This window comes from Lytechinus pictus, chromosome 15 (assembly GCF_037042905.1).
Source record: "Lytechinus pictus isolate F3 Inbred chromosome 15, Lp3.0, whole genome shotgun sequence".
NCBI classification, from domain to species: domain Eukaryota; kingdom Metazoa; phylum Echinodermata; class Echinoidea; order Temnopleuroida; family Toxopneustidae; genus Lytechinus; species Lytechinus pictus.
Genome location: NC_087259.1, coordinates 10450061 through 10477853, shown reverse-complemented (window position 1 = coordinate 10477853; position 27793 = coordinate 10450061). Strand labels below are relative to the sequence as shown.

The 27793-nt window shown below is 36.2% G+C and overlaps 3 protein-coding genes across 5 annotated transcripts in view; 1 reads left to right on the top strand and 2 right to left on the bottom strand.

The window, feature by feature from the left end:
• The window catches only part of LOC129277249 (histone-lysine N-methyltransferase SMYD3-like), a 10768-nt gene extending 3527 nt beyond the window's left edge, over positions 1-7241 (bottom strand). The window contains exons 1-7 of one of the 2 annotated variants that reach the window (XM_064110671.1): positions 7108-7241; positions 4838-4898; positions 3699-4063; positions 2986-3088; positions 1399-1509; positions 1016-1103; positions 349-532 (exon numbers count right to left, since the gene is read on the bottom strand). In XM_064110671.1, the coding sequence (XP_063966741.1) occupies positions 349-532; positions 1016-1103; positions 1399-1509; positions 2986-3088; positions 3699-4063; positions 4838-4898; positions 7108-7238 (1043 nt within the window). In that variant the 5' untranslated portion in view covers positions 7239-7241. Of the gene's footprint in view, positions 1-348; positions 533-1015; positions 1104-1398; positions 1510-2985; positions 3089-3698; positions 4064-4837; positions 4899-6543; positions 7033-7107 lie in introns of those variants that run through there. The other variant, XM_064110670.1, reaches the window with a different exon arrangement.
• On the top strand, positions 6725-15190 carry LOC129277737 (DNA repair protein SWI5 homolog). The gene is made up of 5 exons (XM_054913889.2): positions 6725-7128; positions 9942-10011; positions 10393-10511; positions 10871-10965; positions 13296-15190. The coding sequence occupies exons 1-5, from the start codon at positions 6836-6838 to the stop codon at positions 13355-13357; spliced, it is 639 nt and encodes a 212-aa protein (XP_054769864.2). The 5' UTR covers positions 6725-6835; the 3' UTR covers positions 13358-15190.
• On the bottom strand, positions 14849-27793 carry LOC129277736 (uncharacterized). 2 transcript variants are annotated; one of them, XM_054913887.2, is made up of 7 exons: positions 27236-27793; positions 21041-21140; positions 20016-20222; positions 19062-19123; positions 18126-18303; positions 17234-17387; positions 14849-16527 (listed from the first exon to the last, which is right to left on the bottom strand). In XM_054913887.2, exons 1-7 carry the CDS (start codon positions 27509-27511, stop codon positions 16296-16298), a joined length of 1209 nt encoding a protein of 402 aa, XP_054769862.1. In that variant the 5' UTR covers positions 27512-27793; the 3' UTR covers positions 14849-16295. The 2 variants fall into 2 exon arrangements, with proteins under 2 accessions (XP_054769862.1, XP_054769863.1); XM_054913888.2 differs by lacking the exon at positions 27236-27793 and adding an exon at positions 23543-24109.

Sequence of the window (27793 nt, the reverse complement as noted above, 5' to 3'; positions counted from 1 at the left end):
ATATATTACACACACAGCTTTTAGAATTTTACTTACAGGCGTTGTTTTGATGTATAAAATCAATGCCGAATATTATCCTTATTACAATGGAATGGAAAGGGAGCAAATTAAAATTGTAACAGAGACATATTGATTGTTGTGTTAGGCCAAAGTTAGTTCTGTTTTTTAAAATCATTTTTCTTCCTGTATACAACCACTTGGATTAGCCTTTGATAGGCCGTTGTTAAATTCAACACATTTGTATTCTCTATATTTGTGCAATCTTATGTGTCTATTATATCATTGTAATTGTACGTAGAAGTCTTTTTATGTATATTTCAAATAAAATGAATCAAATTGAATTCTCACCTGTATGGTTCTGTATTGAGTTGTCCGACCATGGCAGCCTTCTCCCATGCTTGCGTGTCTATACAAGCATCGAATGCTTTATCTCTTAGCTTTACCAGAAGATGATGATTGGCTGGAAGACCCTGACTGGAGGAGTCCATAGGCTTCAGGTATGGCTCACATAGCAGCAACACTTTAGACCAATGTAATCATTATGTCATTACTAAGGAAATCTAAACTAATGAGAGTTTCAAAATAAGAGTATATTCCAACAAATATTGAAAAGAAAAGCAAATACAAAAATAAGATAAGAAAGAGGGAGAGAGGGGGGGGGGGAGAGAAAGATAGAATCATTCAAGTTGAAGAAAACAATGAAGAGAGATAAAAGAGGTAAACAAGCAAGGATTTTTTTTTTCAGGGGAGATGCAAACAAAAATTTATACACACAGAAAAGAGACAAATAAACTGTATACATATACTATGAAAAGACACAAAGCAGACACTCAAATATTGAAATATCTTAAATTTTTGCCTTTCTCTAATTAAGTATTCATATAGTACTATAGGTAAAGATCCCCCTCCAAATTCAACAATAGGGGGGGGGGTTAGGCAGGTGCATTGATAACCATGTAATGCAGTTTAGACTATCGGAAAAGCTAAATGTGTTTTTTTTGCAATTAAAGGATATCTTGTGATTTCTCTGCATCTTGTATTGTCTCCAAGGATTTCTTCAGGCCCTCAACTCTTTCATCCAAACCATCGTCTGGCTCCAACGCCTAACAAGGAAAAAAAAAATATTTTGGCTGTTATTTGATGGGAACATTTTTATACCAAAATTGGAAAGTGCTAAACATCGAGACATCCATCAAATTATCAACTCATTGCATGATATATGAAACAGGAGAATGATAGTTTTTTTTTAATTTAAACAGTACAGTAACTTTTTACCTAAATCAGACAAGTCAAACATTTGTCTTAGTTGACAGTAGCTAAAAATGAATTGTTCTTTACACAGGAACTATATGAAAAATTGAAATATTATAGATTGATGCTTATAAAAGATAAACTTGCCTTTATTTCATCCATACATTTCACACAGTTGCAGGTAAAGTGATATCTTTCCTCTAGTTCAGCCTTCCTTTCTTTAACTGGGTCCATGATATCAACATAGCTGATTGTACACTAAATTGAAACAAATAAAAAAAAAAAAACACATTATTATGAACATATCATTTTGAAATACCTACAAAATATGATTTGAAATATCAACAACTTGCGGGGAGCGTTTAATGGAAGTATTGTCAGATGTTTTGTTTGACAAAGTCTGTTTTATCTGACAGTTTCCATAATAACAGTCAGTCCCCTAGAAAGAGACTACTCTTTGGAGCGTTGTGGCCCAGTGGATTAGTCTTCGGACTTTGAAACAGAGGGTCGTGGGTTTGAATCCCTGCCATGGCGTAATTTCCTTCAGCAAGAAACTGATCCACAGTGTGCTGCACTCAACCCAGGTGAGGTAAATGGGTACCGGTAGGAAGTAATTCCTTAAAAAGCTGTGTGCGCTATGAACGCCTAGCTTAGCCGGGTAATATAGGAGCGCCATGAGCACCTAACAAGGTGGATATGTGCGCAATATAAATACCCTATATTATTATACTCTTAGATCTGACAGGTAACTGTTCAATGATAAAACAGATTTTGCCTGACAAAACATTTAAAAAAGAATCAGATTAGCTGCATTTACCAACTTGAACAATGGGCCTTTCTAAAATTAGTCTATTAACCCTAAAAAGACTGGGGGGATGATGGCCCCCCCCCTCAACGCTTTGCGCGATATTTTCAAAACGCAAAAAGGTAGCATAGCAAAATTTTATGACTCTTTTCTTTAAAGTCTCACACAACTTTTGAGACCAAATTCGCGGCATATGGGTATATAGCATCGCGATGCTACGTGACTTTTTACGAGACAATGTCATGCCGAAAATGGCTCATTTTTATACTTTGTGTACAAAGTCTTTATGGGAGATGAAATTCATAAAAGGGTGATTATTTTTCATTGTAATTGGTCTGCTTAATTAATCTAGGGTTTAATTTAGTTGTTAAATGGTCTATAATAATTTATATTGAAAAAAAAAACAATGAAAAACAAAAGATGGAAAAATAAAGAAAAACATAGGAAATTCTAAAAACAAAGAAATACAAAAGGAACAAATTGGCTTTCACAATTTTTCTTTGTGGAAACCTTTAAATTAGTTTACAAAGATACCATCTGGAAAAAAAAGAGAAAATGAGAAATGAAATTGGGTGTTAAATATGCTAATAATGGTTTTAACAAATAAATTTGCATATTTTATTCATAATAAATAAAAAATAATTATTTCCAGAATTTTTTTTATACTGGCTTGTAGTTTATGCGGTAAAGAATGTGCATGCCAGTCCTCAATAGGTCTCAAATAGCCAAGTCCTTTTAGGGTTAATACAACAACACTTCCAATCAAGTCTAACAGACACTTGATACAAAAATAATGTTTCTTAAAACATGCTAACACTTCAAATCCATCCCATTCGCATATTGGCATAATCTTAGACCAGATATTTCAATGATTGGAATATGAAGGTGATAACAAAACCAATAAAATGAAATATTATTGTTGTCTTTACCTCTTCTCCTTCTTTAACATCTTTGATAGTCCTGAGTTGAAGTTTTCTCCCATCAAACACCACTACACAGTTAGGATCACAAGAATGATTTAACATTGATGCTCTGAAAAAAAAAAAAGATATCTAAAGTTTGAAATATACTTTCACAAATGTTACAATAGAGAGCCATAAAACATGGAAATGAGGGCATAAGAAAAGAAAATATATATATATTTGAATCTAAGTGAATGAAATAAATCATTGAAAAAATTCTTCATAAAATGCATCCAGGGTCTCATTACTTAAGAATTCTTTATCAAACTGCCATTGGTGTACAGATAGGGGATAGGGGGAGGGTTGGGGGTGTCTCCCTATAAATTCCTCGACCAAGAAAAAAAAATAACTAGAAAAAGTAAGAAAAGGAAAGTAGATAATAAGATGTGATGCTCTTTTCTGAATATTATGTCAGAATCTATCATAAGCTAGATTTTAATTATAAATAGTTAAAACTTTTGGCTTACTCGCTTAATTTGCTCACTTGAAAGAAATTTTTCAAACAGAAGCCAGTAATTGTCCGCTAAATTGTTTTGACACATTATGCCGACTACCTCTATGAACCTTGGAACTAGTGTTGATATGTACCTGAAAATAAACTTTTCCATTAGCTTCCAGCTTCTTCTGCTGCATGTGCTTCTTTATACACCTAAAACAGAATAAATGTGAATGTTCTTTACCTCAGATAAATACCAACCGCTATTCCATTCAGATCGTTATCACATATTGAGAAGCTATTGCAGATGATGGCCGCAAACATCTTCAACAGGCTGCTTGGCTCCGGCAAGACCGCCCCTTCCATGCACTGGTTCAAGACAAACAACAAACTCTGAAAGTGATCCTTTCTTGCATCGCTCAACTTATCATGGTGGGATTCCAGCTGATCAAGGGAAGTTGGGAAATGATCCTCGTCGTCCGAAGGAGGGGGTCTATTTTGCTTTCGGATGATCTGCGAGAGGAGCTGAGCCAGGTCCGGAGGTACCCTTGGATGTATCCTCTTAAGTGTTTTGCAGTCTTGCTTGTGGCATCTCTTCCAGTCTGCTTTCTGCATGAGGGAAATCAACAAAAATTATAGGAACACCAATAATAAACCAACATTTTCATCTTGGTATTGAAGTTTAGTTCATTCAATTCATATCAACAAATCAGTTGGTAAATTGATTTTTCCTACAGGTTGCCAAGTCACCAACCTCTCCCAAGAAAATATATCGAATTTGCAGGTGTGTCCAAACCTGGATTAATCATAAAAGCCCCCATAAAATCTAATGAGGTAGTTCCAGTTGGCGTATGGGCAGGCAAGGGGGGGGGGGGGGGCTGGGATAAGGTGCAACATATCACAGAGGCCACTACCTGAAGAGGGGGGGGGGGGGGAGATGCAAAAAGTAAGAATAAGAACAAGAAGGGGGGTGAAGACAAAATGATGAAAAAGTATCTAAAAAGTATAGCAAAGCTGGAAGGGGCTGGACTTAAAGGCTTTCTGTTGGCGTCATAAGCTTGGAAGGGGTGATTTCTTTGCACTTGTGCTATTTTCCCTACATTGGCATTCAGTATTTCATTCATTTTTGTCAGCCTTGGCAAACTATTCTTGTTCTGATGAGGATTGGTGGTCGCCACCATCCCAAAACCTACCAAAATTATAAAACTTTTTAAAATCGATACTATCCTTCAATGTATTTCAATCCAAGTATCCAACTGAAATAAATAATTTAGGCACATCAACATCTATTATTCAGAGTTTCAGACAAAGACTACTCTAATATTAAAAAAGTATGTCATTCAAACGGAACATCTTTCAAATTATAATTCATATATCTTTTACCTGACAATGTCTACTGCAGTACCTCACATACTTGCAACTGGAACACCTCTGAAGATCAGAACTGAAAGTGAGATGAAATAAAATTTAAGTATTATCAACCACAGGGAACTGATTCTGATGTTATCTGAAACAAAAGTAACTAAATATCAAGAAAAAAGGCTCTAATGTGATTAATTTATTCAGAGCTTGGTACTTGGTATGATGTTCCTCCGAAATACTCCAAAAAGAGTTTTAACTGGAGCTTCGGAGTGAATTCTCTTCTTGGATTCATCTAAGTGTTGGGAAATTAAAATAATCAGGTGTTTAATGAAGTTAATTCTAGAGATAAAGAGGCACTTGTCCAGATGTGACAGTCCTGCCTGGTAAAAATAGCTGCTTCCCACTGGAGACATTACATTTGGTTTGGTGTTACAATATCCTTCCAGTAATTAAAAATGAAATTTTTGGATGGGTCGTCAATCATTTTACTTCTAGAGTTGTACCACGGAAATACCTTTTAAATATCTAAGAAAGTTGTTGAAATTCCAATTTTTTAATCTTCATATTCATACCTTTACGTAGAATCTACATCGTAAAACATGAACAATTTTCTTTTATAACGGAATGGGAGGGACCGGGCATTTACGATTCACAAACCCCAACAAAACACCCTTCCAGGAAACATCATAAAAAGTTAGATGTCTAATTATAAAAAAAGATAAGTTCCGAGTTTGGACCTCTATCGCTTAATTTGAGTCTTATTCCTGTCTCTATCGTGATTATCTTGGAGATGCAGTCCTTGAATTTCATATGGCTAGATTCTCTAGACCTCCCTTAACCCAGGGAGCTCCGGCCCGCGAAGCGGGCTGGAGCCCAGGAGTCCACCGTGCATTTAGACATAGACACGGGACTTGAGTAGATTGGGGTCTCAATAACTTACTAAAAAAAATGTGAAAAACAGAAATTATGCACTTACCATGATTATATGGATAATGAAGGTCTATCGTGTGACAGCATCCTGACATTGTCATTGAGGCACAGACTGGAACCTCAAAAACACGAAAAGTTCTGTCGCGATACCTCTCCTAAATTCTTTCAAAATTCATAACAAAAATAAAAATGGCCGATCGAGACTGGGGTAGGCCGTAGGAGAGGTATCGCGATAGAACTTTTCGTTTTTTTGAGGTTCCAGTCTGTGCCTCGATGTCAGATGCTGTCACACGATAGACCTTCATTTTCATCCATATAATCGTGGTTAGTGCATAATTTCTGTTTTCAAATTTTATTAAGATTACTATTGAGATCTAGTGTCTCCCTCGTTTTGCACAGTCAACTCCTGGGCTCGGGCTAGTCTTGAGGACGCAATGATGATGACTTTAAAAAAAATGAAATATAGTAGTATATACTTCTTCGTCAATGACAATGCAATGTCAATGATGAAGAAGTTTATTTCATTAATTTATTTTAAAACTCAGTCATCATCATTGCGTCCTCAAGACTAGGCAGGCTCCGGCCCGCTTCGCGAGTTACCAATAATGTATGCTAAAATTCACCAGAGTAAATTGCACATTGCACAGAAGCGACATCACATCTAGACGATAGCGCTTCTAAGACTAAGCGATGTCTGGATTACCCTTTCTGAGATTCATTTAAAAATAAAGGACACATAAAATGGAGTATGTGGGACCAGTGTGAAATTTCAGCTGAAAATAAATCAAAATCCATACCATTGTTTGAGGCAGAAGTCACAGAAGAGTCCCCTTTTCTTATTGCACAATAAATACAAATATGGAGATTCTTGAAAGATACATTTTCTAGTGGAAAATTTAGAAGCGAAAACCAATTTTCGCCCAAAAGCTGATTTGATAACACGCACAGTTTCAATAGCAGACTCCGCCATTTTTGTGCAACACAAGAGGGCGCAACATAACAATTGGAAATAATTAAGCCGCGAGTTTCGATTGATCTGGCATTATTATTCTATATTTTGACAGTTTCACACGTCGATAATTTGTCAGAATGGACCATGCTGACCAAAAAGAAGAAATTGAGGACATTGGTTCAGGGAAACCCATCAAACGCCGTCGCTTAGGACGTTCATTAGGTAGTCGAAATTCCAGCTGGGTTCCACCGTTTGCTACCCCACCATCTGCCCAGAAGATTGGGGGACGGAGCTCTGGAAATGCCGCTAACCAAAGCACCAGTCCGACCGCGACATCCGCAGAAATTGAAAACTCCGCAACAACTTCATTCTGTGAATCCAGTCCAAATGGAAAAAGTGTAAAACTTACCCCAGTGAATAGTACACCCAGGTGAGATAATTTAGCCTTAGGTGCACATTCATATTGTTGGATTTTGCTCGTGACAATAACTTAAGTGAATGATGTGTCAGTGTGTGAATCACTGACTTGACTGATGTCATGAGTGATGTGATGATATTGTCTGATGTGATGATGATGATGATGGTGATGATGCCGATGACGATGATGATGATGGTGATGATCAATGATGGTGATCGGGCCGGGGATGATGATGATATCTAGACTGATAAATCCGCTGTTTCGGAGGAGTTTTTCTCAACATTTTCTGATTGATTTTATTTGTCCTCCTCCTCCTTTTGACGGAGATGCCGCGGAGCCAGACGAAGTCTCAGCGGAGCCCTATCAGAGATAGACCTACATTGGTCCAGATGATATCATGATGATAATGGCAATTAATGCTGATGAATGATGATAATGATAATTCTATGATGATGTTGATAAGTGACAGGCGCGTAGCCAGGGGGGGGGCGGTGGGGGCGGTCGCCCCCCCCAAACGTCCCCTAAAAGAAAAAAAAAGAAGGGAAAAAAGAGAGGAGAAAAGGAAAAGGGAAGGGAGGAAAGGGAAGAAAGGTAGCTTTGTGTTTTTTTTTCTTTTGATTCTTTTTTTTTTCTCAAAAGAGAAACTCCTTCATTCTTGCTCTAGATTTATATATGAATTTTGCTTCCGCGCTGCGCGCGGTTAAATGACAATATTGAAGATCTCCATTGTTCCCCCCACCCTTTCTCTAACCTTGTTTTTCCACCTCAGCTATATGTGTTTCTTGCCAGTTAAAGTTCAAATGTATACATAAGGGCATGGAATTAGGGTAAGGTTAGGCCGAAGTATATGAAGTTATCTTTTTTTTTTATTGATCGCGCAACTTCTGGTCGGGTCGGCTCCGGGCGGGTGAAATCTTTATATCAATTTCTGCCGTCACCTCCATAAAGTCAACTTCTCCCGCTTTTCAGCTCATTACTAAACAACCATAATTTTGGGGGCAAACAGGTTCCTAATTTAAAAAGAGGAAGGTATAAAATTCGTATCGTATTAATAAAAAAGTACAATATTTTTTATCAAATTCTATTAAACTTCATGTCTTTTCCCTGCACATTCATCTCCTGTCCTGTTTTGCGCCCTCAGTTTGAAATTTTGAATGACACTAAACTTTCTATATAATTCAAAATGAAGCGCTTCAGGATAAGTCAAAGAAATTAGGTATCCTTTTTATATAATTTCAATAAATCACTGAAGTTTCAACTTTTGCGCCACTATTTTCCTTGTAATGAAGTTCAATAATCTTAGAAAATAAATTGAATTAGAGCCGATGGGGTATTGGATATATCTGCATTTGATGAAACGTCCGCCCTTTGAAATTTCAGAGTTTCGTTGTTCTGCGCGGGGAGGAATATCTTCCCGGCATGATACACTTCTTCTCCTCTGTTTTGCGAGTTAAAGATATGCACTGTCGCTAAATTGTTTGTAATCAAATCTGATCTTTCCAAGTGAAGTATTCAATATGTGTTTGAGAATACCCTTTTCTCCGGACCCTTTTCATGGCAAAAAAAAATGATAAAACGCTTTAGTTTCCGCGCTTCGCGCGGGGTTATTATCATCTTAATTTCCTCCATTGTATTCCTTTTTGTGCGTTCACAATCTTTTTTGAAAACAAGGTTCAAAATCACAATATAGTCAACTGAATTGGAGCTGATATATAGGTACTAGAGACAAGAGAGACGGCTCCTTTTCATTCTAATTTATGAAACACCAAAAGCTTCGCGCTTCGCATGGGAGGGGGAAACTCCCCCTCCCTGCACCCACCCCCTAGGGAGCGCGCTTCGCGCGCTCTGTAAGTGTTGGCACGCTTCGCGTGCATTTACCGCCCCCTCCAAAATGAAATCCTGGCTACGCGGTTGATAAGTGATGCTGCTGCTGATGATGTTCATCTGATCAGGGAGGTACATGTAGATGATCTGATGACCATTTATGTGGTGTTTCGAAAGTGATGTAACTTCTAGCTTTGTCTCTGAAAGTGGTTATCTGATAATCACACAACATAGGAAAATGTTGACATTATGTCAATATCATTTAGCAAAGTCTCTAAAAGGAGTGTATACCACCCCCACATACAAATACATTATACATACCAAGCAATCCATGCTATGTTGCAACTCTATATGATATGAGAGGAGAAAATTACAAAAGAGAAATTTTGTGAAATAAAAGATCGGACAAGTAGTAAAGAAAATTACGGCTGTTTGGAAAATATCATGACTATTTAAAATTGACAATTTGATGATTAGTAGACACAATACAGGTCATGGATCTCTTTGTATGTTATCAGGACTTAGAGGTTTCCTCTAGGCACCTTTCCTTAAAGGAAGTGATCAAATTTCAGAGATATATTGTTTCAAATCTTGATGAAAAAAAAGTAGAAAAAGATTATCGATTTGTGTATTCTTATTAGTGAATATAGTCCGTACCTTACATTATTTGACCAATTTGAATTCAGATATTTTTAAACTTTTTAAAAAAGAATCATATCTTCTCATTGAGATGTCATAAAAAAAATGAAAACACTAGATCTGCTTCTCTGATTTTTCTTTTTTCCCCTTTTAATTTAAAACAACTGTCAATTCAAGTCTTTTCCTTTGAAACTTTAGGAAGTACATTGTTCATAGTCAAACTAATATTGTGTGCGCCTACATGTTTTGAAGTGATGACCCTAAAGTTTGAGAAAAAGTGAGTGACTGCAGTTGTACCTGAAATTTATGTCAATTCTTTAATGTACTTTCATTTTGAAATAATTTGTACATGTCTTAATCAGGTCAAGCCACCCAAGATTGTTGGGCTCATTGTCATCTCGAAAACGAAGCAGAGGAGACTTCAAGTCACCAGTAAGTATGGCATTTCAGCAGAATTACTTGGATCATTTCTATTTTCTAGTTCAGTATAGAAATATTAACGTTTTATAATTACTTGTTATTCATCTTTTTGGCAAGAATGTTCCTTTCTTTTGTGACATATATATGAGAAATATCTACAAAGTAAAAAGCTGTATTTTTTTTAATCAAAAGGCAATTTGATTGTCTTCCCAATTCAAGGATTTAGAGGCTTACTTTTACTAGTCATGAAATAGATTGGTGCAGTATCAGCTAATATTTTTTTTTACAATTTTCAATTTAATGACATTTTAGCCTTTTTACTTCAGGTAACCCAAAACCTTGTAAAATATTTCACTTTCATAAAGTTATGCCTTATTACTCTTTGTTTTACAGATGAGAAAATTAGATGAAAAGAAGCAAGCTGAAACCCCAGAGTCCATTGAAAAAGAGAATGACAAACTGAGAGAAAGATTATCAGAGTTGGATAAAGAAATATCAGAACTGAAAGATGAGTAAGTATAAATATGATAGTACAGTGTACTAGTGATTGAAATGAACTATAGAAGGATCATCTTCATTATAGGAATGACAATGACCTCTTAAGTTATTATTGGGGTCATGAGGTGAAAGTTGAAAGGTCACTCAGGTTGTGCCGTTGCTATTTATTATTATTGTTATTATTGTTTTTATCTTGACAGTGATCATTATTATTATTATTGTTATTGTAATTATTATTGTTATTATTACTATTCTTTTTCTTATTAAAAGAAAATATTTTGTCATCATTAAATAATGTCATAATCATCATTGTTATTATTGTTGATATTATAATTGTAAATTTTTTATCTTGCTTCCATCATTTTCATTACAGAGGTTTGAGTGAGGATGAGCTCCAGCTTCATATCAAGAAGATACATGAATACAATGAACTCAAGGATATGACTCAGATGCTTCTTGGGAGGATAGGTAAGGGGAATAATGCATTCCACATCCTACTGTGTTGACTGTTGACCAAGGATATAGTCGAGGCCGGCCTCCAGGCCGTGTTTTGCCGGCCTCAGCCGCGGCCTTAGTCACATGTAGAAAGTCTATGGGAGAAGGTTTTCTCCAGCGGCTTCATGACTTGAGGTACAGGACTCGGCTACATCACTGGTGTTAACCCATTGGTTGATTTCAAGTACTGTGTTTGGTGTTGGTGTTGAGATTGGCAAAAGGCTGCTGAACCGAGCTCCAACACCGAGCTGGGTCAGAAGAACGATCCCGATTGTGTTATCAATAGCTCATGACGCCATGCCTCTGCGCTGTGCTGCTGAAAATCTGAACTTTGCGCGAGAACTTCTCGACGATGAAAGTGAAATCAGAGAGAAATGCGTTAAATTCTCATCGTACAGAACTCCAATGCTTTTACCAATTCAAGAATCCGAAAGATTAAACATTATTGTTCAAAATATATAAAGCTCAAATGATTTGTACTCATCTTAAATGTAAAAGCTAATTTTACTGGGATTTTTCATCGTGTTTGCCGCCTGTTTGCAAGCTTGAGATTGCCAACACCAACACCGAACTTGAAATCACTATTTTCCCAATCCCTGGGGGTTAGTGTTGGTGAATGGGGAAATTGCACATAGATCATCAACACTAGCCGCAATGCTGGTTTCAGCAGACGACATTCAACACCAGCCTTCAACATGAACTGCTGGAAATATGTCATTTTCCAACGTCAATCCCAACACCAGCCTAATTTCAAGCACACTGTACTTGAAATCACCCATTGTGTGCAAAGAAACTAATGTCTGCTTCCTTTACCAAAGGTTCATATTCACTTGAAATTGCTCCAAGAAAATGTTTGCAATCAATTGCAAATTGATTATTCCAATTTACAATTGATTTTAAAATTGATTAATAATTGTAACTAGAGCACATTGATTTTATAGGATTGTTACAAGAAGCAATCAAGTAAAAATTTGCCATTAAATGTGAGAGACCTATGATTGAATTTTGGGACCTGACTTGCAATTGATATGCCCTTTTGGTCTACAATCAGTTGGTGTACCTCTCAGATAGTTACATACACCCGTATTCTGAAGTCAGGTTTAACTTAGACCATGGTCTCACTCTGTGCTAAATTATGGAAAGCCAAAATGTCAAAATTTTCCTTACATTGTATGTTTCTTATGTTTACTGTGCTCTTTCCTAAATCATGAATGGTGAAGAAAGATATCTTTTTATCGTTCCAAAACAGATAAGAAGTATTTGAGACAAAAATGAGCTGATACATTGAAATTATACTGTAAGAGATTTATGCGGCTATTGGCTATCCATACTTAAACCACAACTTAAAACCAGAGTTTAAATCAAACCATACTTTAGGAGGTTCATTTCCAATTCGTCCAATTTCCAACTCGTTTACTATTATTTGGTCTACCATAAGTTCGCCCACTATCCACATGGTCTAAGTGCCAATTCGTCCACACACCATTATGTCTAATAACCAGTTGGTCCAATAGCCATTTAGTCCATATACCATTTGGTCTAATTGGACTAAGTGTTAATTGTGCAGAATAAAGGAAAATGAAATTGATATTAGATCAACTGGTTATGAGACGAAATGGTAATAGACGAAGTGATGATTGGACTAAATGGTTAATGGACCTAATGGTTGTTAGACGAAATGTTGATGGATGGAATGCCATTAGACTAAATGAAAGTAGACCATGTGGTGAGTGGACTAGTTGGCAGTGGACGAATTGGCAATTTACCCTTCAGAATACGGGCCATAGTCTAAACCGATTTGGTCTGCCTTCATTTTGATTTTAGTCTAATCACTGTTGATAGGTAAAAGTAGTTGCAGCAAAAAAAAAATCATAAAAAGTCTTTTAAATCAAGGTTAATTGTCACCATATTATCATAGGTCCAACGTTAGATCTGCTACAGTACTGTAAACTTATCTTTGTGAAATCATGAAATCTTAGCTCAAAACCGATAACTCTGATGATCACTAAACACAGAAAAGGATACGTTGGACAGTGTATTTATATTGCTAGGAAAAATAACCGACATTTGATGGAATACCATGCTTATTTTGCGCATTCCTCAGCAATTACACATTTTCTTCCAATGCCACTTGGCACATATTTTTCATTTATAGAATTTTTTGGATGGTAATTTTATTGGATTCTGTTCAAACTGATTTTGAGATATGTTACCACAATTGGCATTTATCTTTAATCTACACTATACTTGGTTTGATACCCACTTTATCTAATCCTCATTCATAACTTCTCCCCTCCAAACAGCAATGCTAGAGGGAGTAACGACAAGAGAGCTTCACGAAGAAATGGGACTAGGGGAAGACTGACAAACACAGAAAACCCACAAAAGGTAAGAGCTGTCTTCAATACAAAAATTGCAAATTCACTTTCTTCAATTTCAATTTCTTTTATTCTGCAGTGAAATGGATTGTAAATTCAAATGTGGAAAGTAGAAATGAGTTTTATATCACATCTAGCGCAGCGATTTCTTGAAACTGGACAAGTCGGCCCTTATGCATAAGATACTGGACAATATTCAAAATTTCCAGCCCACCCTGTTTGTGTTTTGCAAAGATTCTTCATCTGCTGCATATTTCATGAATTGTTTTGTTTTATGAATCGTAGACAGCAATTTTTTCCCCAATCTTTGGCAGTATTTTTACAAGTTGTCTATCTTTTGTCAAAGAGGGGCTTTGTTTACTCATTTTACATTGCTATAATATCCTAACTTAAAAAAATTGAAATATATATATATATATATAAGAAAGGAGTATGACAAAATCGCAGTGCCCTGACTGAAATTAGAACCCGGAACTCTAGCTTGCATTAGCAGTGATTATTTTATCAGGGAACAATACAAAGGACACAGAAATATTTCTTGGTTCTTCAAAGATATATATTTGTGCAAACATACAAGTAGCAAGCACCCAGTGCTTTGAGCCGGAAAAAATAATATATTTACAAAATAAAAAATAGGTTAACATAAGAATAAACTACAAATGTTCACATAACATATTCAGCCATTAGTTACCCATTTCCAAGCACGAAGAGGAGTTTAAGATCCATCTGTTCCATTAAAAAATCACTGAAAACGCTTCAGTAAATATAATTCCGTGATGAGATTCAAAGAATAATACCCTCTTGTAGCTTGGAGTTAGATATCAGCCATGTTAATAGTGATTTCAAGGTGATGTAGTTAGTGATGACATATATGCTACAGATTATGCAGCATGTTATAAACAAAATATAAACATATTAGAAATACAATATACATACCGGTATTAAAAAAAAAAATCAAACAATCGTCATTTGATATGCTTTATAACACACACATATTATAAGCTAAGTAAGACGCTTGCTAGTTGCCTCAGCCTGTTTGCCTTAGATGTTCCTAGAACATTAACAAATGTTATTCATCAAAATTCTTCACCATGGAATTACTCTTCAAATCTGGTGTTTCATGTTAACCCTTTGATGGTAGTATGGAACTAGCGATCAGTGGTACATGTAGATCCAGAATTATCTTTATAGGGGACCTACTCCTTTCCAAATTCAGTGACAAACCAACAGAAAGAAAAATGGCACTACCCTTTTTGGGAGGACTGTCCCATAAGAATTTCCATGTCATGAAAGATCATCTAATCAATATCGGCTGGAGAAGTATCAAGTCATCCATATTAATCTCCATTCAAACATGGTATAATATCAAACTGGCAGAAAAATACTTAGCGAAAGTCGAGTGAATATGCTCTGCACACTGAAATAAGCCAATAATGCATTCGCAGCATTAAAATTTTTAAAAACTTTTTTTTCTTCAAAATCCAGTGTCTGTATTGTTTTTATTTTTTATTTATGTTCATCTTTCCCTAATTGCAGTGTCTACTGACCTGGAATTTTCAATGGGGGTTTGGTACACATGAAATGCATGAAGATTTATAATTTAACCCCAAATGTGCTCATTTTAAATTTAAAATTAAATTAAGTGATGTGCAATGTAATATTGATCTGTCGTTCACAGAAAATATTTGTCGATTTTGAACTTCCCAGTGGCTTGCTATATCGCATTTGACTGGATGTTTAAAAAGAAGATTAAAACAGTAAATGGCATACATACATGTAAGTAATACTTTACAGAATAAAACAAATGCGGAAGATTAAAATATTTCAGAAAGAAAAAAGAAGACACACTCCAAGAGAAGAATCTTTGGATCAACCAAAAATGAAAAAGATAATTGAAATTGAGATCATAAGTATCCATGTATAATTTATTATGTTTTATATACAGTACTCTACGATGTCAACACATTTGTAATTACTTTACATTATTAGTTTCCCCCATCAATGTGAAAGTTAAGTACTAAAATTTAGTCACATTATACCCACATATAGTATGTAAGTCACACGTCAGGAATCATATACATATGTTACCAACTGCAATTTCCCAATGGATGGAATATATTCAAAATAAGCACTGGCAATGCCAGTGACATCTTATATTATAAAACAAGTAAAAGTTGTAGAATTAAAAACCACCATTTAAAGAAGTCCACCTGCCAAGCTGCTTTGTAATAATACAGAAAAACAAGAGAAAGATATCAAAAGAAAAAGTTATGGATTTTTAAAATTGACTCATGAGCTGCGCTTTGATATGATATACATCATTAATTTGCATAAATTGCTGTTTTTTGTAGTTCACAACATATGTTCAAGAGTAACTGACTGCCCCAAATATACAACTTTAACATAACCTTGCAAACTTTTGATTGATTTCATCAAACCTTTTTTTCTTGTACATCGATATCTCTCTCTCATGTTTCTGCTTTATCATTGATTTCATCAAACTTTTTTTCTTGTTCATTGATATCTCTCTCATGTTTCTGCTTTATCATAAAACCAACGTGGTATCGGGTGGAATTCCTCTTAATAAAGAAATGACTCATTTCAAAATCACATTAAACGTGACATAGTTATCTTTAGATATTTTGGAAACATTTATTTTAAGTGAAAGTAGAAAATATCAAAAGTTATTTATGCTGTAATTTAGTCTAATGCTTGCTTTCAAAATATGTACAAAATTTCTGTTGGTCATACATAAAATTATCTCGATGGTAGAAATGCATTATCACACAATAATCATATTTCCTAATTGCATAAACAAAAATAGCTTTCAAAAGTTTCAAACTTATTTCTCTTGAAAGGCTTGCTAAAAGATTGAGATGTTTACGCTAGACACAGATTAACAAAGATTTTGAAATGAGAGATGATCTAATCCCATTCAGGGTGTATGGTGAAGTGGCGTTGCACGGGTTTATGCGGCTGGGTGAACAGTCCAATGGTGTTGGACACGGGGCCGCGGTGACGGAATGTCGGTAGATGGTGCCACGACTGCATTTCATCCTTGTGTCGCCGTGTGAACGGGGACAGGAGACGAAGGCGGCGCCTGTTGGATTCACCGGGCCGGAGGTCTTTGTCACTGCTGGAGATAGGCCCTCCGGTCCTGTAGGGGATGAAATAACAGATTTTTTCTATTAAAGGAGAATGAAACCTTTGGAACAAGATTGGTTGTGTGAAAACAGAAAAATCAAAGAAACAGATCAATGAAAGTTTGAGAAAAATCGGACAAATAATGAGAAAGTTATGAGCGTTTTAATATTGCGATCACTAATGCTATGGAGATCCTCAAATTGGCAATGCGACAAATATGTGTGATGTCACTTGTGAACAACTCTCCCCATTACTTTAGTATATGTTTCACTTAAAGTGCCTCATTTATCGCATCTATCAGTAGATCATATGTTCATTTTATAGGAGGGCATATAATACAGACATTTAAAGAATACATCATGGATAAAGAGTTTGCATCACCACAAGAAAAAAGCAGAAAGCGACAATTTGAGGGTATTTTATAGTCCATCAAAGGGAAAGTTGTTCACATGTGACATCACACATCCTTGTCGCATTGCCAATGTGAGGATCTGCATAGCATTAGTGATTGCAATATTCAAATGGTCATACTTTCTCATTATTTGTCTGATTTTTCTCAAACTTTCTTTGTTCTTATTCTTTGATTTTTCTGTTTCGACACAAGCCTACTTGTTCTAAAGGCTTCATTCCCTTTTAAATTTGATCATAAACCTTTATCTGATGATTCAAAATAGGGTCTGTTGCAATTTTGACGATGATGACAAAAAGTAAGCACTCACGTTTTCAGGACACCCAGAACATCCTTGAGCCTCGTTGTATCACAAACGTTGCAGGGGGCGCTCTTCTTAGATCTTCCCTCTGGTGATGCCTGGTCGCCGCCCATGAGCTTCTTGCCAGCAAGAGAGCCAAAAAACTGGAATGCCAAATCACGCTCTGAAATAAATGAAGAAAAAAAAAATAGACAGGAGTTCAAAAAATGTTACATTTATTAGCCACCTCCCCCGAAAAACCTAAATAGCCAATATGAGAGTTGAAACATAATCTAGGAAATGACAAAATATGATTTATGAGGTCAACTTGAAAAGCATTCACAAGTGTCCTTGACTCCTTGTCATAGGAAATCAAACTGGTAGTACCGCTGCATCTTCCAATAGCATTGAATGACATAGTTGTGCATGCAGTTTCGGGGCTACGGTGGAGGGGGGGGGGCGACAGTCCCCTATGATTTTGCACGTATTAAAAACAAGGAAAAGGAAGAGAGGAGAAAGAAAATCATGGAAAGAGAGAGGTATGGGCATCATGTTTTTCTGTATTACCCTTGTAATTCAATTTTGGAATGATTTAAAGCTGTCTCACACCCCCCTCCCCTCCAATAAAAAATGGCCCCTGTCTGCACAGGTTGAATAAATTAGGCAAAGATAAAGTGGAGGGATAAATAAAAAAAGGTTCATTCTGAAAGAAGACAAAAAATATTAAGTTCTCTGTGAAGTGCATGTAGTTTTTGTGTTTTATTATTATTTAATGACTTCAAATACTCATCGGTCAAGCAGAAATGTTTTCACAGTTTGATGTTAACTGTTATCAAATAATTATCACAACGCAACAGAATTCCAATCATTTGAATGCAACAAGGATTTTAAACAAGAGACTTTGAAAACCGTGTTCTCCTACCTTTGTCACTTGCGGATTCAAGCCACTTGTTGACCACCTTGGATGTTTCGGTTTGACTGGGTGCTTTGTTAGCCTTGGTGATGTAATTCTTATCCTCCTGTGTGATATCACTCCTAATCCTCCCAGACATGGTCACAGCGTTGTTAGGGACGGGCATTACCCCAGCATCGCGTGGCCGCTAGAATCACATTTGAACATATGATTTCATAAATGTTATAACCAATATCAAGTAGTAATAAGAATTTAAAAAAGAAAACCCACCAATAATGAAAAGTGATTAAGTAAAATGTGTAATCGTGTAAGAATGATTTCACCTTAAAATAATCTATATTTTCCTTCGAGCGAAAATATGAAGGCTGAAATAATTGCCATTGCCCACCCGACTGACAATCGAATTAAAATTTTTGCATAAAAAGAAATAGCCCCCCCCCCCCAACACCAAAAAACCCCATTGCATTCATAACAATTTGGGGGCTAAAAGTATTAGTCACTTAACCTGCTTTTAAATTGGACTATACATAATATTAGCTCATAGGACTAGGTGATTCAACTTATTTGGTTTTATTCTTTTCTTCTCCTCCAGGACTTTAAAAATCACTTTGTTATTCATTGAAGTAAAAAAATAATTTGAAGACTTTTGATATCTGTGTGATAAATTGTCATTGGTCACACCCTTTATGAAACAGGGCGCTGGAAAGGTGTTTAAACTTGACTGGGGTGATAACTGATAACCCTTTGATTTTTACTTGTCAAAAATTTGTGTCTTGGGAAAATGAATCCTGTGAGTGGTGACAATTTTTTTCTTGACAAAGTATTTTCGGATTAAGAATGGCCCCTGCCCATGGTCAATTCTGGATCTATCCTGACAGGATCCTTTTTATGATACCACTCTAGATTTTATCATTTTTTTACAATATGCCTACAAAGTATACTTACATCACTTGTTTGTTTCACATTGAGTTTTGCCGATAGCATTGGCATTGCAGGGAAGCGTGTGACTGTTGGGGGAAAAACATGCATCATAAGAATAAAACAGAAATGGAAACAATCGATATAAGTATTATAACATATCATTCTTTATTAATCTATATTTATTACTGATACATAAAATGTAAAAGGAAATTGTAGCAAATATGTTGGTGTTTACATGTACCTGCTAAGAGGAAGAATAAATAAATTAATGAATGAGTTTATTACAAAACACAATTCAGATTTAATTGAAAGCAGCTGATTGTTTCACATTTGTTTCAGAAAAGTATTACAGAAATAACAAATTTTGCTCATGAATGACCTTTTGTGCAACTATGCACAATACACAGTGACAAACACACTTCATACATTATTAAAAGGCATTGCTTAACATTGATTTGACTTAAAAAACTCAGAGCTGTAACGTACTATTTCTGTGATTGTAAAAATGAAGCCCTGAAAATTTGCTCTTGAATAGCATTATTAGATTCTTCAAAAAGTGAAAATGAACAAAGGGACTTGAAAGAACATCCCAATTTATCACATGTATACATGAATACCACAGGTCTTGCATCATGGATACAGGCCAGTTTTAGTCATTGGGCCTGAAACGAAGGCCAGTAAAAGTTTTTTTTTTCAGTCATACATTTCAGGGAATTGATTTTTTGTTTTTGTTTATTAGTGTTTCTTTATAAATCTATTTGAACCACACTTCAACGCACACCAAAGCTCAGTTAATTTTTTTATTCTCCAGATTTCATGAGAATTGGTTAAAAATTGAGGAAGTAGTTTGAAGCGCAAGATCTGTAACCGACTGTACACTGATTCCTACATGTACAAATCTGTTGTGTTATGTCTTTAAGTGTGATATAGCAAATTGGCAATAATAAAGTATTGTCCCAAATACGATTTTTCTCTTACTTCTAGATGAGGGTTCCTTTGGTTTCTGTTTCTCCATTGCGTATTTCTCCCTCATGATCTGTTCTTCCATCTCCTTCTCTCTCATCTGACGAAGCATCCCTTGTTTCGGGGGAAAGTGGGTCGTCGTCGTGGGGTCATGGGTCTTCCGTGTCAGGTACGACGGCGGGATCTGACCTGCAAGCTTGGACACTTTTCTGTGATCTGTGACTGAATGAGGAATCAAAAGAAAAGCAATACATGTATTTGTATATTTTGCATCCATCCTGTAGAAAGAAAGTGACTTTGATTCTTTTCTATGATCGTGACTGAGACATGGACACATATTAAACCTATTTGAAGGACTGCTTGTAATTAAAATGAGAACTGATGAAAGGTATTCAAAGAATGAACATTGCCATTTGTGAAAAATGAGAAAGGTATTGATCACAAGCATACATGGGGGGGGGGGGTGGGGAAGGGAGCAAGCATTTTGAGTATAAATAGGCAAATTGAGACCTGCTAAATCTGCCTGATAGAGCAACAAAGATTATACTTTGTTTATGCACTGTATCACCTGCTTCGAAGATGAAATCCATGTATCCACAGATTCGTTTCAGATTCTTATGTTTATTCTATTTTGTCCCCATACTTTGAATGGTGAATGAAACAAGATAAGTTTATTATTCCAAGGCAGTTGATTTCATAGAGAGCCAAATACATTATAAATGAACCTGTACTCTTAGAAATTACATCACAATTGTTTTGTTATGTAGTGATACCACAACCTTAGCTCAGATTTTAAATCAACCAGACTTTAAGTACCTGTTTACTAAAGACTTACAATGGTGGGAACTTTACCATTATGATGGTAACTACCAGGAAACCTTGATTTTGATTGGCTGCTGAGCCTTATGACAGTGGTAAAACACCAAAATGGCAAAGCTACCATAATATCGTATATCATTTATATAATAAGACCCCAGAATATGGGCCTGTAGGTAGTAAGTAATCATCACCTATTTCTGTAAAGAAATGACGCGACTTACATTTACTATAGCCTGTCTTGTCTGGAGGTGTACCAGCCAGTGCAGTAGTAGTTGGATCTTGGTTGTAGAGGCGAGAAGGAACCTTCCAGTTCATGAACATCTGCATCAAGAAAAGGAATATTACTTTCATCATTAATATATTAATAATCATAATGTAGATATGATTATAATAATACCATGGCTTGAAATAAGGATTCAAAGGTCAAGACCATTTTTTTTAAAGGGCACTTAAAGAAAAGAGAAGGTGTTGCTCACTTAAGGGAGGCATAAAGGCCAGTATAAAAAGGCATCAATAGTAAAATGTATTTTTTAATGGGACACATGCACTGGATTACTACAGGGCACCAAGGCCACAGGAAAAGTGTATTTGGAAGATCATTGGATGGCCTTGGCCTTGGGTTAATTCGAGCCCTGTAACAGTGTAAATGTGTAGAGTGCACACACTGTCCAAAGACATTCATGGCACTAGTCCGGCAGTAGTTCTTTTGCACGTAAACAATCTGCAAATATAAACAAATCTAAAAATTGAGAAATTATAAACATTTGCGAGTATATCACTCATCGGAATTCATAGCTCCATCGTGATGGGTTTATTTTAATAGTTTCAGGCTAGTTCGAGTTTGTGTTGCTCATTCAAATTACATGTAGCTACTTTCAATAAAGCAGATTCTGTGAGTCCCAAACACCATACTGTGCACCCTAGGCATTCATTTGAATTCAAATTTCACCTTCTAGTACATGTCCACTCCCTGGGGAGCATTCCCTTGCTGCTGAGTTAAAGCATATAGTTTGAAGTCGTACACAATATGATTCACACCATTCCATCAAATGGGTGAAGAGTGGCATATGTAAATTACAGTCTTTCAAGGAAAAATAGTGCCTTGCAGTGCACAACCTCCACCCCATGGGGAGTATTATGTAGGGACCTGCTGCACGATAGTACCGGTAAATATATGCACATCATTAATATCCTGCAAAAGGACATTAGTGTCTTGCAGAGCACAACTTCCACTCCATGGGGAGTATCTGGTGGATACCTCCTACATGTATATGATAGCACTGACAAATTCATGCCTGATCATGTTATTCATATCACTCTAACACCTGGCTTGAGAACAGCAAATGTAATTTAATGTCTTGTCAATAACATTAGTGCTATGTGGGATTCGAATCCCAGATATTGTGATTATTTCCAGAGGACTATCCCCAACACCTGTTCTGTAGATACTTGATTGATATGTACATGTAGATGCAAACATCAGACCCTGGAAATATCCTTTATTTATAAACACATAAATCCCACCCTACATATTCTGTACAATAAACATATACATGTATGAGCAGGGGGGGGGGGGGAGTGAAAGCTATTAACTTTTAACTTCTTCCATAAAAAAATCATTGATGTAATAATGCAACAGGATGTGAGAAAGTAATTTTTTTAAATTCAGGTTAGCAAATATTTAGTTTTAATAAAGATCTAATTCTGGTTGGATATTAAGTCTTTTTATAGATGGGTGTTTAATTCTCATAACAAAGTTCAAATACCTCTGTATAAGGATGAATTGATATGCTTCTAATGTGATTTATTGATACATTGCTATGGGAACAATTGTTTTTTTTAAGTTTTAATATACAAATTTATCAGTAGTACTGGTAATATAAACAATATTGGTTTCCATTTATGACTTTACCATTTATGACTTTAGATGTTTATTTCTGAAATAATTTGTTAATTTTTAATAAGACAGTGAACGTCATACTGTTAAAATGTTTCTGCTTGTCTCATGATCATTCAAAATTATATTTCAGTTGTTTGATTTCACTTATCACCACTCCAAGATATATACTATTCTTTTCTCATTCATTTTTTTCAAAAAAAAAAAATTGCAAAAAAAGGTTTCTCGTATAAACTTCATTGTGCCCGACACCTAATTTTTTTTAAAATTATTATGTTCAAATAATACATTTTGTATTGCCCCTCTGTTTGAATTGCATTTGATTACTGATCTTTGTAAGCATGGCACTATTTTGCATTTGAAAATTATATAAGGTTTATGTTCATAATCATATACATTGATATTACTTGTTTTTTTGTTATAATATTCTCTTAATTATAAACAAACATTGTGACATTTTGACATTTTTCATTCCATTACAGTATATGATTTTGAATACACAAAAGTATATATTAAGGAAAACAGCTTAGCTTGTATTCCGTAGTATTGCTTAACCAACTTTGTTTATTTTACATATTTATTATTATTTCTGACTATTCCTGAATATATCCTCTAAGTTTACCTCTCACATATTCATGGAAACATGGATATAAACACCAATCATTCACAGATATAGCACATTTGCACCGGCGGGAAAGTCCATAAAGTTTACAATTGACCCAAACAGTATACTACCATCACCTGCCAATGGTATATGGGTATACAAACAAATATGGTAAAACATATGGCATATATATACTCCCCTAATCCAAATACTTTTACAAACCGTTTGAGTTGATGCCATGGTAGATTCCTACTTCGTGCCTCGACCCAGAAAGTGTCCAGAAAATCCTGTGCTGAGTTCAGGATTTGTCAGCCTTGGAAAGGATTCTCCATGGTTTTAGAACGATTGAGCACAGAACTGGTACCAGCTCATTTTTATTCACAACATGCTGACACCCCGTGTGGTATTATGGAGCGGGACACTGTCTCGGTACCAGTGGTGCGTGTCATATCACTCTGGGTTACTAGGCAACACCAAGCCGTGGGGCCGGGCGGTTCGCTTTCTCTGTGATCGTATGCTCAAAGAGCGTGGGGTGGCGAACCGGGTGGACAATACAAGCGAACAATGTATATATTCTTTATTGACAATGGACCTAAATGATGAGCGTCGTGTGGGACAACAAGATTGGACACTGAAAGGAATGCCAGTGATGAAAAGCCTATTGAAAAACGGACAGACCTAACCCATGTTCAAGTGTAGCGTAATTATGATATATACTCGAGAAGGAACTTAACGCGATAAAAGATCTATTCTACTGTTTATAGGAAACGCTGCGAACTTTTGTCTACCACTTGCTGGTTTTTTAGACATGTCTAATAGGGGGATGTATTAAGTAGTCTAATGGGGGATGTATTAAGTAGTCTAATAAGGGGTCCCGGGTGACCTCACAGTGCATTGAACACTGATCTGTGGGAGACTCGCTCGATACCCCCCCCCCCCAAAAAAAAAAACACACAAAAAAACCCTTAAGGAAGTCGTTCCCATCACCGAAATTAGCCTCACAGCCATTTAGGAGATTTTAATGGAAGTTGGGGGGGGGGGGGGTGTTGTTAATTCCTCCACGCAGTACCCCGCTCCTATCTGCAGAATACAAACATCTTGTAACTTTATCACTTTAGGCCTCTTGCCACTGCCATTCCATATAACCTCCTGGCCTTGTATTACATATATTTTGTTGTAAGATGATTGATGACAGTATAGGCCTACATAAAATATGCACAAAGCGTGCTCAGTGGCGGTTGTGGACACCCCTCCCTCACTCCCCTTTGATGATGGGGGGGGGGGGGCAATTATTGTATTATGGGTTTCAAAATAATAAATTAGAGTGAAAACAGTGGCGTTATGAGCAAAAAAAAGGTTGTGGGGAACAATATGGCATGTGTAGGAAAACTTCGAAAAAGTCGCAAAGCGGAACTTGTTGCCCTTATTAAATGAAAATATGATTCTATGATAGATTATGACATAATATTCAACAAAATAACGTTTCACCCCCTTCCTTTCATTTTATTAGTTTATTTCCTTGCTGTTCCTTTTTTATGGTTGAACTTTTTTTCGGGGGGGGGGGGGGGACAACCCCCAGCCTCCTAGATCCTACGCCAATGGGTGAAAACGCATATTAATGACCTTTCATTTCCAGTTTACCCAAATACCGTGTGTATTAAATAGTAAGTTTCAATAGTTGATGTAATCATTTCGTGCTCGGTCGCCGCGCCTATTTTCATGTTATATGGTGCTGCTTGTCACAGATTTCGATCCACATGATGAGAGGATCCAACTTTCGCCAGGGGGGGGGGGGGGGGGGTATTTTCATACAGAATTCCCCAGATTATTTTTGAGGGGGTAGTCCTAACTAAAAATTGAAGTTTAAGGAAATATCGTGACATTATTCTTACCATAGATCCATGTTCTTACAAGCTAGATAGGTATCTCATTTAGCCTTAATAAATATTGTGAGCACGATCTCGGGTTTTTGAAATATTACATGTTTTAAGGCCTGAAAATTGAGTATTCTGAGCATTCTTTTTTAAATTACGATCAAGATTTTTATCTAAATAAATTTTGAAATTTATATACTGACCGAAAACTTAACACATTTTAAAGCACATTTTTTGTAACCAGGACTATGGTACTAAACAACTGATAAGAGCGCGAAGCGCGAGCTGAAAAATTTCGGAAAAATGTTGTTTGATATAGTAGAGCCGAAGGGGGGCTGACCACGGAAAATAAATTACAATCAGGGACACGTTGCACTAAACTTTTGCCATAAAAAAACTCTGGCAAACAGAATTATGCCATTAAAACTTACACATTTAAAAACTCAGGCAAAAAATGTCCATATAGTTTTTCTTTAATGCATGCATCAGGGCCCTGGTGGTCACGTTAACGTTTTTAGCCCTCCAGCCCGGTTGTTCTGTGGCTCTTGTCATGATCATTCTGGGATTGAGTTAAGAACGACAATTTCATCCATCCTATGTTCTCCCGATTATTATTTCAGTCGATAAAGACAATGGACTTTCATTATCTCCATCCAAGCAAAGATCGCTTAGATGGTGGCAGCAACCGTGTTTCAGAAAATGTAACTAAGGCAATGACATTGATCACGGACACGTGACAGACAAACAGAATACCACAAACCTTTTTGCTAATCAACAGAAAAACGATTTTGGTCGCTTGTTATTCTTTTCCATCTGCATCCATGCCACATTCCTAGACAATGGTTAAGCATGATCTAATCAATATCAAAACCTTGTCTTGTTCATCATTATTAGCGCTCCAAATGATTTGTCGATAATTTCACGTCGTCTAAGAGCTTTGGGATGTTTTGTTCTCTACAAAGGTATCATTCAGATGTTAAATGTTTTCTTTGAGGCTCAACTTTTATTATTTTTTCCAATAAAATGAAAAGAAACGTACCCTTTTCTGCGTTCATGCCTCATAATATTGATGAAAGCTTGTAATATACGAATTTAGCAATAGAATGTGTTTTGTTAGTTTTCTTCAGTGTCCAGGCGAAACTCATGCACACAAAAATAAGATAACACTTTAAGATATTTAACACTACACTTTAAGATGTTAAACTCTACACTTTAAGCTGTTTAACACGAACAGTCTACGGATAGCTGTTATTAAATATTTTTTTATCGACAGTAGATGAATGATATTGATGATAGATATTCATAACGAATCACTACTCTGTGTTTGGACACAATCATGAGCAATTATTGAAGGGCGGCAAATTTTCCCCTTTTCACACGCTGACCGAGGTGGGGTGGCAACGATTCGACCATCTAACATGTCTTATGCACTTTCGCAAAAAGTGGCAATTAAACGCAATGTGCAAAATGCAAACCAAAAAGAGACTGACCTTGGGGGGGGGGGGGTCGAATAAGCTTGTAATGAATTAAATTTAGGTATAACTTTTAATGCGTGCAAGCAGGCTCATGAAATGAGAATGAAGATGAAAATAAAGCAATAGAATAAGGGGAACTAAAAGTTTGAAGTTCGGTATAATTCGAATTAGGGCCGAGGGGATATCGTAAGCGCTTAAGAACTGCCATAAACAAATTGTTACAAATTTAGATTAAAATTATGGTTTAAAAGTTTAAACATTTGTTAAAGTGACGGATTTTAACTTCGTGCTTAAAATTTTAACACCTTTTTTTTTTTTTTTTGTAAGATGTGTGTCCAGGCAGATTGTGTGTCCGGATAATCAATTTTGAACAGTCATTTGAAAAAAAAATAATAAGCGAAGTTTCATCAATATTTAGTACAAAATATTAGGTAATATTACAGAGAACAACATAGAAGACGATTACAACTATTGAATTCATATTTTTAGTGTAATCCAAATACAAAAAATAAGGCTTCAAAATCATAAAGACAGTGTCCGGACACCCGATCCCCCTTGCTACTTACCACGGACGGATGTGGGTTGTTTCTAGGAGGAGAGATGTGACCATGGTAACCTTGCCACACCCTCCATATCGTCGCTGGGACATTGGCCGATTTCCCGGTCTTGGGCTTGATAGATTCCAAGCTGTAATCTTGGGCGTACAAACTCCCGTAGCGGTCAACGCCGGCTGCCTCGTCTTCGGGAAAAATCTCCCAACTGTCCTCGTGCTGGTTTTTAATTTCTTTTGCAGCGCATTTTGCCCCCGGTGTGGGTAGCATGTGAATGCACGCTGCTGCCATTTCGGTTCCTTCCGCTTAAAATATTAAACTATTGTTAAAATATCATTACTTTAATTTAATTACTTAACACCACCTTATCCGGGGAATGTTTTGTTTACTAATGTCCACTTCATGAACTTGTCGCGTCGTAATGACCATTGTCTTTGATGCATTATGTATACAACTGACGTCACAAAAGAAAAGTTTTGCGCGCACGCGCGTGTAATTAGAGGCTCATTATTGGTCCATTTGCCTTTATCACCTGACATTGGTAATTAGTCACGAGGTATTGATTTATAGTCT

What these genes read in the sequence shown, in the direction of transcription:
- LOC129277736 (XM_054913887.2), bottom strand. Translation starts at nt 27,511, where the DNA reads ATGGCAGCAGCGTGCATTCACATGCTACCCACACCGGGGGCAAAATGC. An exon ending in AAAGGAACCCTCATCTAGAA is followed by an intron (nt 19,124 to 20,015) that starts GTAAGAGAAAAA and finishes TTCCCCCAACAG; the next exon opens with TCACACGCTTCCCTGCAATG. An exon ending in ATGTGAAACAAACAAGTGAT is followed by an intron (nt 18,304 to 19,061) that starts GTAAGTATACTT and finishes ATGTGATTCTAG; the next exon opens with CGGCCACGCGATGCTGGGGT.
- LOC129277737 (XM_054913889.2), top strand. Translation starts at nt 6,836, where the DNA reads ATGGACCATGCTGACCAAAAAGAAGAAATTGAGGACATTGGTTCAGGG. An exon ending in GAGGAGACTTCAAGTCACCA is followed by an intron (nt 10,012 to 10,392) that starts GTAAGTATGGCA and finishes TTTGTTTTACAG; the next exon opens with ATGAGAAAATTAGATGAAAA. An exon ending in ATATCAGAACTGAAAGATGA is followed by an intron (nt 10,512 to 10,870) that starts GTAAGTATAAAT and finishes TTTTCATTACAG; the next exon opens with AGGTTTGAGTGAGGATGAGC.